A 16372-nucleotide genomic window follows, 5' to 3' on the forward strand; every position below is an offset into this window, starting at 1 on the left:
GATGGTGTAAAATCACATTTGGTTCTTCCAAGCTGCTGGTCTGTAAGTCTTCTGGGTGTTTCTTAGACGGGACAGAGGAGGCAAAGAGGAGACTCAGAGTGGTGTCTCTGCAATTGGTGGGTCTTGTCCATTTGACAGAAGGTGGCCTGAAATGCATATTGTCATCCACCTGGGTAAGAACCAGGTCTTTGTCTTCCTCACCATTATATCCCCAGCACCTAGACCTACCTGAGGCTTAATAACAAATGAATGAATGATTGGAAGTGAATGACTGACTGTTTCAGAATGTAGGTTTTATATTATTCAGGTGACAGATCAGGAGACAATTGCCATTGAAAAGATAGTTTGTTACTTACAGTTGCCAAGAGGAAGGGGCATGTCATGCCATGCAGGGCCACGTGAGGAAGCACCAGTGTGGGTCAGGAGGCAGAGGGAGCAAGGGGAAAATGGGGACAAGAGCCTTTATTGTGGTTTCTGTGGGAAAGAACAAGTGAGGCAGGCTAAGAAGGCTTAGGATTCGCTAGTTTGAACAATTTCAGTAGACTTTGGGGTGTAGGTGCTATCCCTTGTTGTCTGGTACCTGGCCCTGGAGTGATTAAGGTAGGGAGATAGTGGTCCTGAGTGTGAGTGTCCTATAGAGAAGATGATGGGTGTATGGGCTATGGGCTGGTTAGTTTGCCTATGAAACGGATGCTCACAGGCTAGTCATTAACTGTATAGTATCTCTAGGAATTTGCTAGTCCTGGGAGGGGTAGTCTTTTCAGGATCACCAAGGCCTCAGACGTCAAAGCATCAGAAATACAGACAATAAAAAGACATGATTAATACCCTGGCCACCTTTGGGAAATGATGCAAATATCCCCTTTATCCTTAAAGGTCTGGTGTAGGCAAGCAGAGATGTTTTCTTTCTCTTTGTGTCCACGTTTCTTTTTACACCTGTGGGTACTGTAACATACCACTTAATGGTAATAATTATAGCTAAGATTTATTAAGCCCTTACTGTGTGTTCACCACTATCCTAAGAACTTTACATACATCAACCCAATTAGTGTCCACAACACCCCATGCAGTATGTACAGTTTATACTCTCACTTTATACATGAGGAAGTAGGAGCCTTGAGAAATTACATAACTTAGTCAAGGTCACGTAGAGTTGCGATGTGATGCTCTCATTCTCTCTGCTATACTCGTCTCCCATACACTGTGTTCCAGTTACTTGCTCGTGTGTCTATTGATGCAGCTAGTTTGAGCAGCTCAAAATGTTGGACAATTCTTCTCACCTGTGTATATCCAGTCTCCATCAGAGAGTAGGCATTGTATAAACCTTTGTGAAATCAATACGTAAAGCTTCCATCACCTTTCTCTTTAATTTGATGAACCTGGTCAGCAGCCCATTGTCTAGTGATGGTGCAGGAGCTGTCCTGAGGGAAGAAAACCTGTTTTATGGTTTCCTGTTCTTTACTTGACATTGTCTAAGAATGGGAACTTGGGAAGAAAGAAATGTGTGACTCTGCACCTGGTTATTTCTCTTTTGTGGCATTTGTGGCTTACTTAATCTGGGTTCCACAGATGCTTGCTTTGCAGGACATGGCCTTTAGAAAGAAGTTTGTGAGATGCGTCCTTGGGAAAACTAAGTGAATGTGCAGAACATATTCCAAACCAGGAATGTTAGCAAGAGAGACAGAACTACTGTACTTGTCATGTGGTGGCTTTCCTGATTGTCTCCTCTGCTTTGTCTTTCTCCCAGCTTGCCACCAGTCTTGTTTTGGGTGTGCAGGGAAGAGCCCCCATAACTGCACAGCCTGCTGGCCTTACCATGTGCTGTTGGATGGGCGATGCCTCTCCCACTGCCCAGATGGATACTTTAACCAGGAAGGCAGTTGTACAGGTGAGTATGTAACATGCTGGGGCATATTTTCTGTGTGCATCTTTTGTCTTCATAATGCAGCCAGACACTATAATTAGAAACCTTGTCATACCAAGGGTCTAGGGTTGGGCTGTAAATCCTTGTCTTAAAAGGTGTAGAGTGAGGGAAACAAGCGAAATTCTGTTCTTCCAATAAGGAGGCATGGCTGAAGTGAAAATTAGAATCAGCTTTACCCTATGCATACAGCGAGGGGTGGATTTGATGGTGGTCATCATGGTGACAAGCTACTATGGGTTCTAATGCATTTGTTTAGGGTCAGGCGCTGGGTGTGAACTCTGCAGTTCTCAGCCTCACTTCCCCTGGCTACAGCTAACAGAGCAAAAGGAGAGAGAGGTGTTTATTTTCTCCTTTGACATGTCAGTCCAACATGTTTTCAAGAGCACCTTTATATTTCAGTGACAGAGATTCTAGAAATTGCTAGTTGAGATTAGTGCAGGGTTTTGCTGGAATCGACAAAATATTAAAATTTAAGCACCTTATTGTAGCACTGTGTTTTCTTCTGTCTACAGAAAAAAAGACAAAACACATTCTATCATGGTTACTATTTTATTTCTAAAAATAGACTGTTGAGGCCAGGTTTATAGGAAAAAAAGCATTATTATAAAATTGTATGATGTGTATTTCTGGAGTGAGAAAACATGTAGTAAATTTATAAAATATTTTTAAAATAAATTCATACTTGTTAGGTACATTTAGCCTCAGACTCCAAAGAGGAAATGTAATGTGAACACAAATTTAGATGAATGAAGATCAATATTATATTTCTTCCAGAGTTTTCTTTTTCCAAGCACCTTTTTAATCTCTCTAGGCCCCCCGTGGGTTGCTTTACTTTAAACACTCTATCAAGCGCAGTGGGGAGTGTTCCTGGTTTCTTTGTCCCTGGGGTTGTCCTTGAAAACTGTGGTCTGTCCTTACGTGCTTTCACCCGAGCCCAGTTGGTTTTCGTGAGTGTGAAATTGTTGAGGGGGAGCCAAGTCTGAGTAGCTCTAACTCTTCTCTGTCTATGCCTCTGCCCGCTTGAAGCCAGCAGATGGATGGTACCACAAGCAGCAGGGCAGCCAGGTCACTGGAAATGTTCTGGCAGGGAGGAAAAACGGGGAGGTGGAAATCATCCTGAGAACGCTAGTATCTTTCGGACGGGCGTTTTCAAAGTTAAGAGCCTCAGGAATGTAGTAGGGGCGATCGTTAATGCCAACCTTCTAATCAGCAATTCATTTTCTTGCTTGCTTGCTTTTTATTTTTTTAATAGCTCCTTATCTTCTCTTGGCCTCTCGCCAGAAGAAGTGAGAAGCAGTCAACTTTACTCGAAATCTGTGCCTTTGCTTTCCACCAGCTCGTGCCAGAAGGGAATTCTTTGTCATCAGTTCCAGCAAGCTTTACGCAGCTCCAGCCCCTCACCTCCTCTACTCTTGGAATCAGACACGCTTAGCCCTCCTCATCCTTGGCAGAGCAATCCTTAAATCCCCTTCCATGCGCTTGCTCCTGCCACCCGCCTTGGTGCACAAATGTGGCTGCAGCTGCAACCTTTCTTTCTTCCTTGCCATTCTTATCTTTACTGCCTACACCTCCTGTGACTCACTTGTTTTTTTCAGTGTAGTACCTCTTGTTAATTTGGTAGTTTTTCTGCGGAAAACACAGCTTTGACATAATTCTGTCTGAGGAATTGAACTTCAAACCCAGCTCAAGACAACCTCCAGAAAGAGAACTTTTTCTGTTTTTTGTATTTTAATTAAGTATCACCACTAAAACAGGCATCCAAGTTGTGGCCTGAAGGGAGAGCAAGGCTGGCAGCTGACTCTAGCAAGAAGTTTTGGTGTCATTTGCTGTGTATGGTTCCCCCTTTGCCTGCCAGGAATTTCTGAGAAGCAAAATGTCTCCCTCTTCCCCTGTCTGGCTTTTTGAATCATGTTATTTTAGGGAGTGGGACTGCCACTCACTTTTCTGCTTTGTGACTTTGATCTGAAATTCCTTATTTACGTAGATGGGGATGGTCCTGCTGGCCCTCTGCAACGTGCTGCCAATTACTCTAATTTTTATGATTCTAGACTCCATGTTCTTGAACGGTATTTACATTGACACCAGAAATGCAGTCTCTTGGGTTGGGCCAAAGAGTATGCTAGGTTTACTCAGGAATCTGCAAAAGATGATTAGTGTTTGAGGTCTGCTCTTAATGTAATGTGTGGAATGCATTAAATATGTCGTATACTTACATGCCGAGTTGATAATTCCAATCCTGGTTCTTTTTTTCCCCCTAGAATGCCACCCGACCTGCAGGCAGTGCCATGGCCCATCCGAATCTGACTGCATCTCCTGTCACCCTCATGTCACTCTCACTGGTGGGAACTGCAGGACCAGCTGTAAAGAAGAGCAATTCCTCAACCTTGTGGGGTACTGTGCTGGTGAGTGAGACCTCCACAGTCTCAGGTATCACTGGCCAAAGGCTGGGGTTCTTCATACCAGGCTTGAGAAGGCTCTTGTACTTGTGCTTTGTCGTCAGATTAAGAGCTCTTTTTCAGGAGACATTTGTCTCATATGTGGGAACTCACTTCACTGCTTCCTATCAGATATTTAGTAAATGTTTGTGGATTCAAATGGAATCTTCTAATAATACTCTTGCAATACCTGAAAAAACTTAGAACCTCATATTAATGAAGATCGAAGTGAGGATAATAGGACCTTATATGCATATGGTGCACTTCAACTTAAGATAGCAAAATGTTTCTTCAAAACAATCACTCTGAAGACTCTCTCCCTTTTACCTACATTATCTCCTGCCTCTTAGTGGGGGGAACCTTTGCCATCAGCCCCAGGCACAAAAATTTAGGGAGGTTAGCCTACGAGTAAATCAGTTGTCTCGGGATGGGATTTTTCCTCCTCATTTAGAACTCAGATCTCAACAACAAATAAATTAGGAAAGTAGCCTGGAATTTGGATAATGATGAAGGAGACTTCTAGTGTTTGTGTTCATCCATCCATTCATATAGCAAATATCTTTGAGTGTCTACTAATGGTCAGATGCTCAGAATACCAAAAAAAAAAAGAAAGAAAGATGAATAAGACAATGACCCTACCCTCAACAGTCTGGAGAGGGGAATTTACAGATCAGTGGGTTCTTACACATTTCTTGACCTACCTCTCCAAATTGTAGGAGAAATTTGAAGAGATTTGCCTGCAGTTGTCACAGCCCTGCAGGGCTTGACCAGGTTGTATTCTGGGATTCCACTGGGCAGGGGGGAAAGGTGAGAAAGCTAGGATCTGGCTGGATGCATGCTGACCTGGCTGTAGGGCTGGTCCCTGGGCAGGGAGGGGTGTGGCCAGTTGTCTAGATCATAGTTTGAGTGGGCACATTCAGTCTGGGACAGCATTTGATATCTCTATTGTCCACTTTGGTGGGTGGGGGCACAGCAAGTCAATGACAGTCCCCCAAGTGTGGCTAGTGGTGCCGTGGTCCTGGGTAATCCATTCCTTTCTGTGTGTGACCTTAGCTAAAGACTAGACATTGAGGCCCAAGTCTATACCCTAGGAAGACTGAACTGTCAAGAGCAGGGCTGCAGCCAAAAAATGCTGAGATTCATGGCAAAACCCAATTATAAAGACTGCAGACATTTTAGGGGCAATGAAAAGTAGAAGCTCAGAGAGTCCAGGCTTGAGATTAATGAGATACCCCACCAGCTGTAGGGTGTGAGCCTGTTGCCAGTACTACCAGTTGTAGTCAGGACTGACTTGGGAAGTGGGCAAATGGGAGGCATTAGTGCCTGCCCTTGAAGAGGAACCTGGGGATGGCAGGGGCTGGCTGTTATTATAGTTTGTAAGCTTGAATTCAGCTACTGATTCTTACTTTAGGATATGAAGGAGCAGCTACCATGAGAACTAAGAGGTTCCTGACATGGTTAAAGCACATTAGTGGATATTTTCTGAGACCCCATTGGTCACAAGGTGCTGAGCTAATGTTTGAGGGGACGCAGAGATCTTCCAGGCTACTTAAGGGGGTGAACCAAAGACACAAGTGCAGTTAACAAATACTACAAAGCAATTTATGGATAATAACACCAGCGGGCAGTATGAGTTGTAGGCCTTCAAAAAATATGGAAAGTGTTATGGAGGAGGGGGAAGCTAAAATTCTTCCTGAAGAACAGCTAGGATTCAGCTGGACAGAGGGAGTCGTACGGGCTTTCCAGGCATGGTCTATCCGGTGACAGGACCAGAGAGTAGGACATGTGGGGCTGTCACAGCTGTTCACCACAGTGAGTAGTCCAACTTGGCTAAAGAACATGGTTTGTATTAAGGAAGATTAGATAAAACAGGTGGAAAATTTAAGCTGGAACCAGAATATAGAGAACCCAAAGTTCTAGGCCAGTAAGTTTGGACTGAATCTTGTGGGCAATAGGGTCCTGAGAGTTTTTGAGAGAGCTGTGACTTGACTAAGGGTGTGTAATAGGCAGGAAATCTGCAAGCTGTATGGAGGATGGGTTGGGGGAAAGGGAGACTGTAGTCAGAGAGAGGGGTTAGAAGGTTGGAGCTTCATGATGGCTTTTCTATTTCCAATCTATTCTGTATGTAGACCCTGAAAATTTTATGCTGGGGCATATTTTAAAAATAAATGTTTATATATGGAGACTGGAAAATTTAACTTTTAATGAATTCTGTTCTCTGTAATGTGCAGAGCCCTCTTTGATAGTAAATTAGGTTATTAGGAGTTGCATTAATTTTTTAAGTCTAATAGGGGACCGTTAGAATAATCATGGGACTAGGCTAAATGACTCTGGAAATCCCCAGCCCAAGAAGAGCAGGTCCCACTAAAATAAGTTGGAAGGGACAAACCTTGGCTGTCCTGGGAATGAGGTATATTAAGTAAAGATTTTAAATAGGGTAGCCATTGTCTGCTGCTTGGAAATCCTTTGTTGAATAGACACTGGTGTATCAGTATTTGTTACAGAAAAATTTTACCAGTAATTTCAATTCTTGATCTTTCAGAGAAGTGCACTGACTCCAAAGGTTGCTTTTTCAATAAATATATGCCCTTTTCAAACACCTCCCACCTCCCTCTGAAGCACTGTAGTGCATTCATTCATTTACAGCTTCATCAAACATTTATTAAGTACACGCCCCATGCCAGGCACTGTGCTAGGCTCTGGGGATGCCTAGATGAATGAGATATTGTGCTTGTGTTCAAGAAACATACAGTGAAGTGAAGGAAGGGGATCTGTGCTGAATATGATATTGCCATGGATATCAGATGAACCTATGGGATAGGACCCCAACCCACAGTGAAGGGTGTGTGTGTGTGTGTGTGTGTGCATGCGCGCGTGTGTGTGTGTGTGTGGAGTGGGTAGTGAAAGCTTTCTGTAGCATGTCATAACTAAGATGATTTTGAAAGATGAATAAGAAGTAGAGGGGTTTGGAGATTTGGAGGGGAGAGCATTTCAGAAAATGGGGCCAAAGAATATTATCTATTCAGGTACCAACAAAGAGTTAAGTAGAATGCCAGCCCTGAGTGTGGGAGTGGTGGGACCTGAAGCAGACAGAAGCCGGGCCAGGTCATGAAGGCCTTTGGACGTTCTGTTTAAGGAGAACGTACTTTGTCATCAAGGCTGTGGGGATCTCTTGAAGGTTTTTAAGGAGGGGAGTGTCATGGTTGCATTTCTGTGAAGAAAAAGATCTGCAGAAGATTGTGTAGAAGAAGACAAGACTGGGGGCAGAAAGACCTTTAGGAGGTAGTTGTAGGAATCCAGATGAGAGATGAAGCTCTTTAATGAGAAAATTGCTGAGGGAATGAAAAGAAGGGGGCATGGCTTCACTACGTACTGATTATATATTAGTTTGACCCGTGTGAAATACGTATATATATATATATATTGCTGTTTTGTGGGCCCAAACGGTCAAATAATGGCAGTTTCATATAGTTCAACCTAATAGAAGCAACAGAAGTTGGCAATCTCTTAGCCCTGGGGGCTAAGGGAGAGGGAGTTTTGGGGATGATTTCCAGGTTTCTGGTCAAGTAAATTTGAGGAATGGGAATAGGAAGATAGTGAGTTTGAATTTGGAAAAGTTGAATATGGGGTGACTGTTGGACATCCAGGGGTAGCTGTCCAGGAGGAGGCTTAAGGTCTAAGTGAACATAGGTTTCTTACTGTAGCCACCAGGAGCTCATCTGCTGTCTTTATTTTACCCTGAACCTAAAGTCCTGGGACTTTTTTTTTTTTAACTGAAGTGTTGCTTCAGTCAGGTCAGAGTTAACCTCATGGAACATTTCAATGACTTTTATCTAAACTCAGGAAGGTGTTAGGAGGAGCCCTGTGATGAGAGACAAGGCAGAAGATAATCCACTCCACACCGTGCTGTCAGTGGAATGTATATTCATTGTCCTTGGGACGTCCTAGCACAGTGAAGCCCTGGAGAGGGACCCTCTCTGCTCCCTCTACCGTGCGTGAGCTTTGCAGGGTGGTAGAATTTACTCACAGGATTTATTCTCCATCTGAGCTGTACCTAAGATCATCATCAGAGACCTCTTAATTGCACTCAGTTGTTTAAGAAAGAAAATTACATCTAATCTATCACACAGACAAGAATGAACACCTCCTGGGAACAGGTCCAATAACCTCCATGTGTTATCACATACGGAGCTGTCATATGTGTGGGTTTTTTTCCTCCAAGTCTATCAAAGCAAATATACAGTTTGTGAGATTTAGACCAGGGCTGAAGGTTTTCAACAAAGATGAATGAACTGGGGTGAGAGGCAAGAGTGGATAAGATTGTCGCAGACATGGTTAAGTGCTATGGAAAGCCAGCACTTTTTTCTTCATAGATTTTTTTTTTTTGCTTTATATTTTACCCACATCTCAACAACATTATCCCCCCAAATTCCAAAGCCTGGGGTGCCTTCTCCATTTGTCTTTCTCAGCTAAAACCTTTCTCCTCTTCCTAGAAGGGGGTGAGAATTAAAAAGGAAACATGAGGGAGAAATATCCAAATGCAGATGCATAAAAAAATGCCTTGGGCTTTGTGGAATGCCCGATGAGAAGGCTGTACTGTTGAGTTCTCATGTGGAAAAGGAGATAATACTGAGAGTAATACTGTAGAGGGGAAGACTGGAATATTTTAAACAGCTGATTTGTTAGAGTGGTAGAATTCTGGGGGATTAAAAATTTGTTTGCTTAAAATTAAAATTAAAATTAAAAATTTTTTAAATGCTGGTTCGTTTTCTTTGTAAATCTGTGCCAAAATGGAAGCAAAAGAAGACGTGTCAGTCAATAAATATTGCTCTGAGCACTTCGTATTGTATTCCCTGCTACTCAAGTTCTTAGCGATGGTTAATAGGTGTTGCATGCAAACAAGACTCCTGGCTAAATACATTTGGGAAACTCTCTGTTAAATAAAGTTAAGCACCTTTATTGCAGGATTTCTCAGAACCTTAAATAAGCAGATGTGCATTGTGAATCTCTGAGATGAGGGAGGCTGGACATCATTTCCCAAACATTTAATTGCAGACCCCTCCTTTTATTGATTATAGCCTCTCACAGAGCTAACCAGTGGTTTGCAGAACAATCTTTGGGAAGCCCTGCACTAACTGATGTTAGTATATTAGACAATTTTTGGCACTCCCTGAAGGTAAAATGAAATAATCAGCCTGTACTCAGATTGTGGACTTCCTTCCGTTCCTCTGTCCCTCCCTCCCTGCTTTCTTCCTTCTTTCTCTGTGAGCAAGCAGAGGGGTCACCGAGAATGCACAGGTTTGCCGCTCTGTTGCCTGCTGAACAGCACAGAAGAGCAATCAGTAATTGTCCCCCAGTGTTGGGTCTGAGAAGTGTTTGCTCTCGGAACCTGGGGGAAGCCGTTTGTTGACTGATTAGAAAGCCCGTTAGTTTTCTTCCAAATCATTAAAAAAAAACACCTTTTGAGTCCCTTCCATGATTTTCCCTGTTTATTTTCATTATTTCTGAAAGAGGGCCCTGAAAAAAGTGGTGAAAAGTTGAAATGCATGGATTAAAATGCACAGATTATTCCTTGTTTTGGAATAAGCTGATACAATTGCAACAGTGAGTAAGGAAAAAAACAGTTCAAGTTGAACATAATTAAGGAGCTGGGAAGGAGCCCTGTACGAGCCACTGCACCAGCTCTGCCACCAGACACGGTGACTTGAAGCCAGGGAGGTGAGAGCCAGTTCTGTTTTACAGCAGCTTCTGCGTGTGGGGGCAGTGGATCGGCACAGCCCTACATCTTGCTGTAGCTGCTTCTGCGGCTATAAGCTGAAAGGAAGGAAAGAGGCACACACCATAAGCGTGCAGCAGTTACTACCTTATGTTGGTCTTCAGAATCCTACCCATCCTTCCCTCACAGCCTGGCTCAGATTCCTTCCCTTCTAGGACCAGCTTCCTATTGGCGTCTCCCACATTGTGATTCTTAGTATGCTGCTTGTTGTTACCAGTTACCTAGCACTTGGCAGGGACTAGCTCATGTTCCCTGTGAGTGATCTTTTCATGGTGTCTAATAATAGGTGACTCTTCTGAGGGCTTGTTATGTGACAAGCACCGTGCTAATTGCTTTGAATGCATTTTGCCATGTAATATTAACGATGATCCGCCAAGGTAGGTATTAATGCGATCTCCATCTTATATATGAAGAAACTGAAACACAAAAAAGTTAAGTAACTTGCTCAAAATGACAAAAGTCGGAAGATAGAGCCAAGATTTGAACCTAGAGAGTGTGATTCCAGAATCCACATACTCAACCATTTTGTTGTATTCTATGATGCCAAATACAGTTGATTACAACAATAGGGACTCACTCAAGAATGTTGTTTTAATTGGTGGATTAAAAGGTGGATTGTCAGGGGCCAGCCTGGTGGCATAGTGGTTAAGTTCGCGTGCTTTGCTCCCGTGGCCTGGGGTTTGCAGGTTTGAATCCCGGGCCTGGACATAGGCACTGCTTATCAAGCCATGCTGTGGTGGCGTCCCATATAAAGTAGAGGAAGATGGGCACGGATGTTAGCCCAAGGCCAATCTTCCTCAGCAAAGAAGAGGAGGATTGGCAACAGATGTTAGCTAAGGGCTAATCTTCCTCACAGGAAAAAAATAAAAAAGATGGATTGTCAGGGACTGGTATGATAAGATGGCTTGGAGAGGCACTGTTGGGAAAAGTTGCAAGAACTTGCTACTCTGTTTTAAATGTTAAGGAAGCTGTTTTAGATTGCCATGAGTTCTTATTACATTAAATGAATAGACTTTAAAGAAAAACATTAATGCATACTAAATTTTAATAATTTATATCACTCCTCATTTACTTTAATCTTTTTCAATGGATATGTACATGCCTTTTTTATGGTTATAGTCTACAGCTATGTATTTCTTTGTTCATTTCTCTTAAATATCATTTTTAATTTATGTATTTCCACGTGTTGGCAAATATTAGAAGAATTCATATAATTGTCATTTTTAATGGCTAACTAGCATTCCATTATGTTTGTGTAACTTAATTTGATTTGCCATTTTCCTGTTGTGGACCTGGGTGATAACAATCAGGAGGTAGATTTACTGCCTGGTCCATGGTAGGTTAAGTATGGCTTCCAAAGCTTCAGCTGGGACTAGATCTGTTTTTCATGTTATTGTTAATAGCAGTAATGATGTGTCTGTGGAGTTTTCTAATTTTCAAAGCATTTTCTCACTTATCTTTTCATCTAATCATGCCAAAAAACCTTCCTGTGGAAGTAGGAATAAGAGCTCAGTGCAGTGCCTAACTAGTGCATAGATGGTGATCAAGAAATGCTGGGTGAATGAATGACTCAGATCTGGCGTCCTAATGTCTGCTATAATCCCCTTCTAATGCATTGTATAGTAATTATATCAAGGATCTTTCTTAGTGTGACCCATTTTTTGCTTATCTCTTCTTTTTCATCTCCCGTTTCATTCTGTCTGGTCCTAGTCTATCTCTACATTTTTTCAATTTTCTTGTGTCTATTTTTTTTAACACTTGCTTCTTTATTTTCCTTATCTTTTTTTGCAATGCACTTTCTTTTCTTAGTTCTCATCGTGTCACTCTATCTCCTATTGCTTGAACTGTGAATTGCATATCCAGTCTCTCTCCGGAAGTTTCAATGATTGTCTCTTCCTTGTTCTCCCGATTTGTGTTTTATTTAACAGACCACACTGTCTGCTGAAGGATGATTGAATGTTTCAAGGCATTTCTTTTCTTTGAACTTTTCCTTTCAGAAAAAATGAACGTGACCTATGCTTACATTGAGGCCTTCCTAAGTTAAAAAAAAAGAACTTGTATTTTCTCCTTCATGTGACTTTTACTAAACAATATCTTACCTAGCCTTAGTAATGACAGAAAGAACTTACTTATAAGCTTTCAGCTTGGCAGGGCTCCCAAAGAAGTCAGGATTGCTGTTGTCTTCGTGAGAACTGCAGGCCAGGGCAGGAATTGCAGACAAGGCTTTTGAGGGTCTATGCTTAAAGAAAACAGCTGAATTTAGACTCGCAGGTTATCCTCCTCAGTACTAAAGTTAGCAAAATTGCTAAGGCTACACTCACCTGCTTTTCTTATACACATGTAAATTACTGTGGTTTATATGTAATAGGCAAAACCATTGACTTATATGCAAGCACGATTATCCATATCAATGTCAGTTCCTGTTGGGCCTACTACAGATAAACAATGATAGCTAATGTTTATTGAGCACTTACTATGTGCCAGCCCCTCACAGACATTATCTCATCTAATCCTGACTGCAACCCCAGGAGGTCAGACCTGTGATTAGTGCCATCTCCATTTTATAGCCCAAGAGACTGAGATTAGAGACATTGACCAGTTTACCCAATGTTTCACAGCTAGTAAACAACAGAGTTGGGCTTTGTAGCAGTGCCACTTCAGAGGACACGCATATGAACACTGTGTCATCGGCCTTCCTCAGCTGATCTAGTTCCAGTAAGACCTTTTCTGCTTCTTGGCAATCATATTATTTACAACTCTTTTTGATGCTTTGTCATCGTGCCCACCATGGCCTTTCAATATGCACTCTCCACACTTTCCCTCAGCTCAAATCTTACTCAGAGCAGTTTACATCTTTCCTTTCTTTTTTTTTTTTGTTTAGGAGATTAACATAATCTGATAAAAACAATGACAACAAAAAACTCCCTCACTTTTCTCCTCAAATATCTCTGTATCTTCTTCTAGATACCTCTTTTTCCTCATTCCTGCCTTTGAGAAAGGAGCTCCTCACCCTGGCCCAGGGAGCCCCTCCTTCTGTGACCCGGAGCCCGTCTGCCCCATCACCTTCCTGAGCTGATCCTCCCAGTCAGTTATTTCCTCTTCTGGTTACTCAACTCGTTTCCCTGCTTCCCTCTTTATCCTTCCCTCTCTTCTTCCTTCCCCACCCTGTTTCCTCTAGGACTGTCTTTCACAGCCTTAATCCAGTCCTCATTTCTATTTTCTCCTTAGAGTCCGTTCAGGTACACACGTGCTGATCATCTCATTTCTGTCTGTCTACCCACTGAACATCTCATCCACAGAAACTCCATACTCCAAAAGCTTGAGAGAAAACCCCCATCTTCATCCCCCCACCCACCAGGTCCTTTTCTTCCTTCTCCTGACTTTCTTGTGCACCTACTACCGATTTTTCAATCAGTGTGATTCAAAACAGTTGAGTTACACCTGCTTCCTTCCTACCCCTATTCGACATTCTAGCTACTGCCATGTCTTGCGAAGTTTAAGTCCCTCTTATTCCGTTTGGGTAAAATATTCTCTGGTCCTCCTTAGACGCCTATTGCATTTTGCGTGTGGTTTTCTTCTGACATTAGACCTTGTCATGAGCATCTCAAGGGAAGGGTCTGAGTCTGACTCAATGCTCTGTCTCCTGCAGTAAATTCCATGTGTCTCACACCCAACTGACGTTCCATAAATGTTAACTGAAGTGAATGTTTTTCTATTTTAGAGGTAAACCAAGAGTAAACATAAACTGATGGGAGGCTAGGTACAGAGCATCAAGATAAATGGGCAGGAGTGGTGCTCATGTCCCCTTGTTGGCAGTGAATACTGGCACCAAAACTGAGGAGAGACTTTGCTCTTACATCTGACACTGCCTCTCCCCTCTCCTTCTTCTGTCTGTCTGTCTCCTTGGGTCCTACTGCAGCCTTCCCAACACATTTGAGTCTGTCAACACTGGGTAGAAATCATTGTCCTATAATGTTAAGGTCAGTCTACTATAGTGGTTTTTCTTTTTTGGTTGGTTGGTTTTTTCAGGGTAAAACAATAGCTACCAACTCTGAAAAAAAGCGGAAGTTTTGTTTGTTTTGTTTTGTTTGTTTTATGGTTTCATACTAATTCAGAGCCTCGAACAAAAAGAACACATGATTTATAAGAGCTCATGGGTGGGCCAGGACTAAAGTAATGATCAAAAGGGGAAGAGAGGATACTTCTTTCTCTTTTGCCATCCATTTGTTATTTTCTGGACTCCTTCTGTACTTATCCTACACCTAGAACCCCATCAATTTTAAAGCTGGCGTCAGAATTCAAATTCTATACACACTTTAAGGGCCCTGAGTTTCGGCATGAAATCCTTTCTTTTTCGCCTGATGAGGAACAGTTACAAGTGCTGATTATTTTAACCACTTCCAAATGCATTTAATGTGGTTGCATTAAGAACCTAATCGACTCACAGGACATTATTAAAAATCTCACTGTGTGTCTAAATTTGTCTTTATAGATCATTATTTATCAGCTAAGGAGTCAATACCCCAGCATCCAAAGCCATTGCTACGACAGTACACATTTACTTTAATATCTTCAAGCTTTTCTGACTTTGCTCCAAAGACATGAAATAAGTCATTTCACTGCTGTGTGCTTCCATCCATCATGATTGTGGGTAATCCTCACTGATCCTCAAAGCAGAGCCTTTGTGATTTGAAGAAAGCATCACACGGTGATGACCACATGTAATTTCCTCACAGCTGCAGGGTAACATATTAGAGGATATTGCAGCTGCTGAGTCAAAATATTAATTTTTTATCTATTTAAATTTTTAGCGTGTCTGCATGCTGTGCATATTTAGAAAACAAATGGAATGCTCTGCTTGCTTAAAAACAAGAAATGTATTTATTTCAGCTTGAGCTAATACTCCGTTTCCAGGCTCCCTTGTAATGTGTCATTAATTTGTTTGTTTAAAGTGCTAATTCACCGGGTTTGTTAGCAAGCAGGCACATATACAAATAACTGGAATGCCATCTGCCCTCCCCACCACCACATGCTTACTATATACCAGTAATCTGAAACAGGCTAAACATAAACGTATCCTGGGTCTCTCTTCTTTCCTTGTTGCCCTTAATGATTCCTATATTTAAAGACTCTTCACTGTAACTGAAATAGTGACAAAGATTTACTTACCTAGTAGCAATGGGAAGACTGAGAGACAGCCTTCGCAATAGGCGCTGTTTTTAAGCAATTAATGGATGCACACTCACCATTTAGACATATTTGAGGTTAGCCTCTTTTTTTTTATTACAAACAGGAAGGTCAGATGTAAATGCCTTACCGCACAGATGGGGCTTTTAGGATGGGATGTTAATCCTTGCAGAGGCTGCTAGATTGGTGGGTTGGAAACTCAATTCCCCTGTTTTGGTAAGTGCTGTCCTGGTAAAAATTAAGCAGTGACAATATAAACTTCCTCTAGTGTATCCTGTGAAATTGTTTCAAGTATCACCTGTGGGGAGGAACAGGCGTGGAAGGTGAGGTAAAGAGGATTATAGGGGGAATCACTGTATTGTGAATTTGTTTGCCTCTCTGAATATACTTCCATTTTAAAGACACAATTTCTGACAGTTGTATTTCTATAGTGTGGGTGCAGCAAGGATCTGAATTAGGATTTGTCAGATGGTCACCACCTGCCAAGAAGAATTCAAGAGTGGCCTCCAAATCTCCTTCATTCTCGGAAAATATGCCAATAGATTTTACTGTACTTGAAGTGACTGGTGTCATAGCAGTTCCCTGGGACACATAGTCACCTCCTGCAGTTCCTGGAGACAGGGCTCATCCCACCTCTTAATCATGTTTAGATTGTATAATTAATACATCTGGCTGGCCATGGGGATAGTTCTCTCTTCATTATCTCAAATTGTACTGACAGGGCAGTTGGAAGTTGTCACACACACAGCCAAGTAATGCCCTTTTCCTCTTGGCCTGGAGTGGATTTTGAAAACCAAGTGTTGCAATCCACATCGACGTTTTCATCAGCCTCCAAACTCCCCACAATTTCATGGTATTTTTACTCCAATAATTTTTTTCTTTCATTCAACAAATAGGTAGGGGCTACCTACTAGATACTACTGATTTGGTCAAATTCTACTTTGTTTTTCTTTTAAAGGCATTTTGGAAGCTGACAATTTGTGAAAAGGTCTTCCGCAGTCATGCCTGGAAGACAAACTGTTGGTACGTTGTTCTTCCTTTTCACGGGAC

At 42.1% G+C, this 16372-nt stretch overlaps 1 protein-coding gene across 8 annotated transcripts in view; it reads left to right on the forward strand.

The window, feature by feature from the left end:
- FRAS1 (Fraser extracellular matrix complex subunit 1) overlaps positions 1–16372 on the forward strand; it is a 420704-nt gene that overhangs the window by 235793 nt on the left and 168539 nt on the right. For all 8 annotated transcript variants that reach the window (XM_058547329.1, XM_058547330.1, XM_058547331.1 and 5 more), the window contains 2 exons: positions 1748–1888; positions 4183–4326. In XM_058547329.1, coding sequence (XP_058403312.1) covers positions 1748–1888; positions 4183–4326 — 285 coding nt within the window. The remainder of the gene's footprint in view (positions 1–1747; positions 1889–4182; positions 4327–16372) is intronic.

This window comes from Diceros bicornis, chromosome 8, assembly GCF_020826845.1.
Source record: "Diceros bicornis minor isolate mBicDic1 chromosome 8, mDicBic1.mat.cur, whole genome shotgun sequence".
Classification (NCBI taxonomy): domain Eukaryota; kingdom Metazoa; phylum Chordata; class Mammalia; order Perissodactyla; family Rhinocerotidae; genus Diceros; species Diceros bicornis.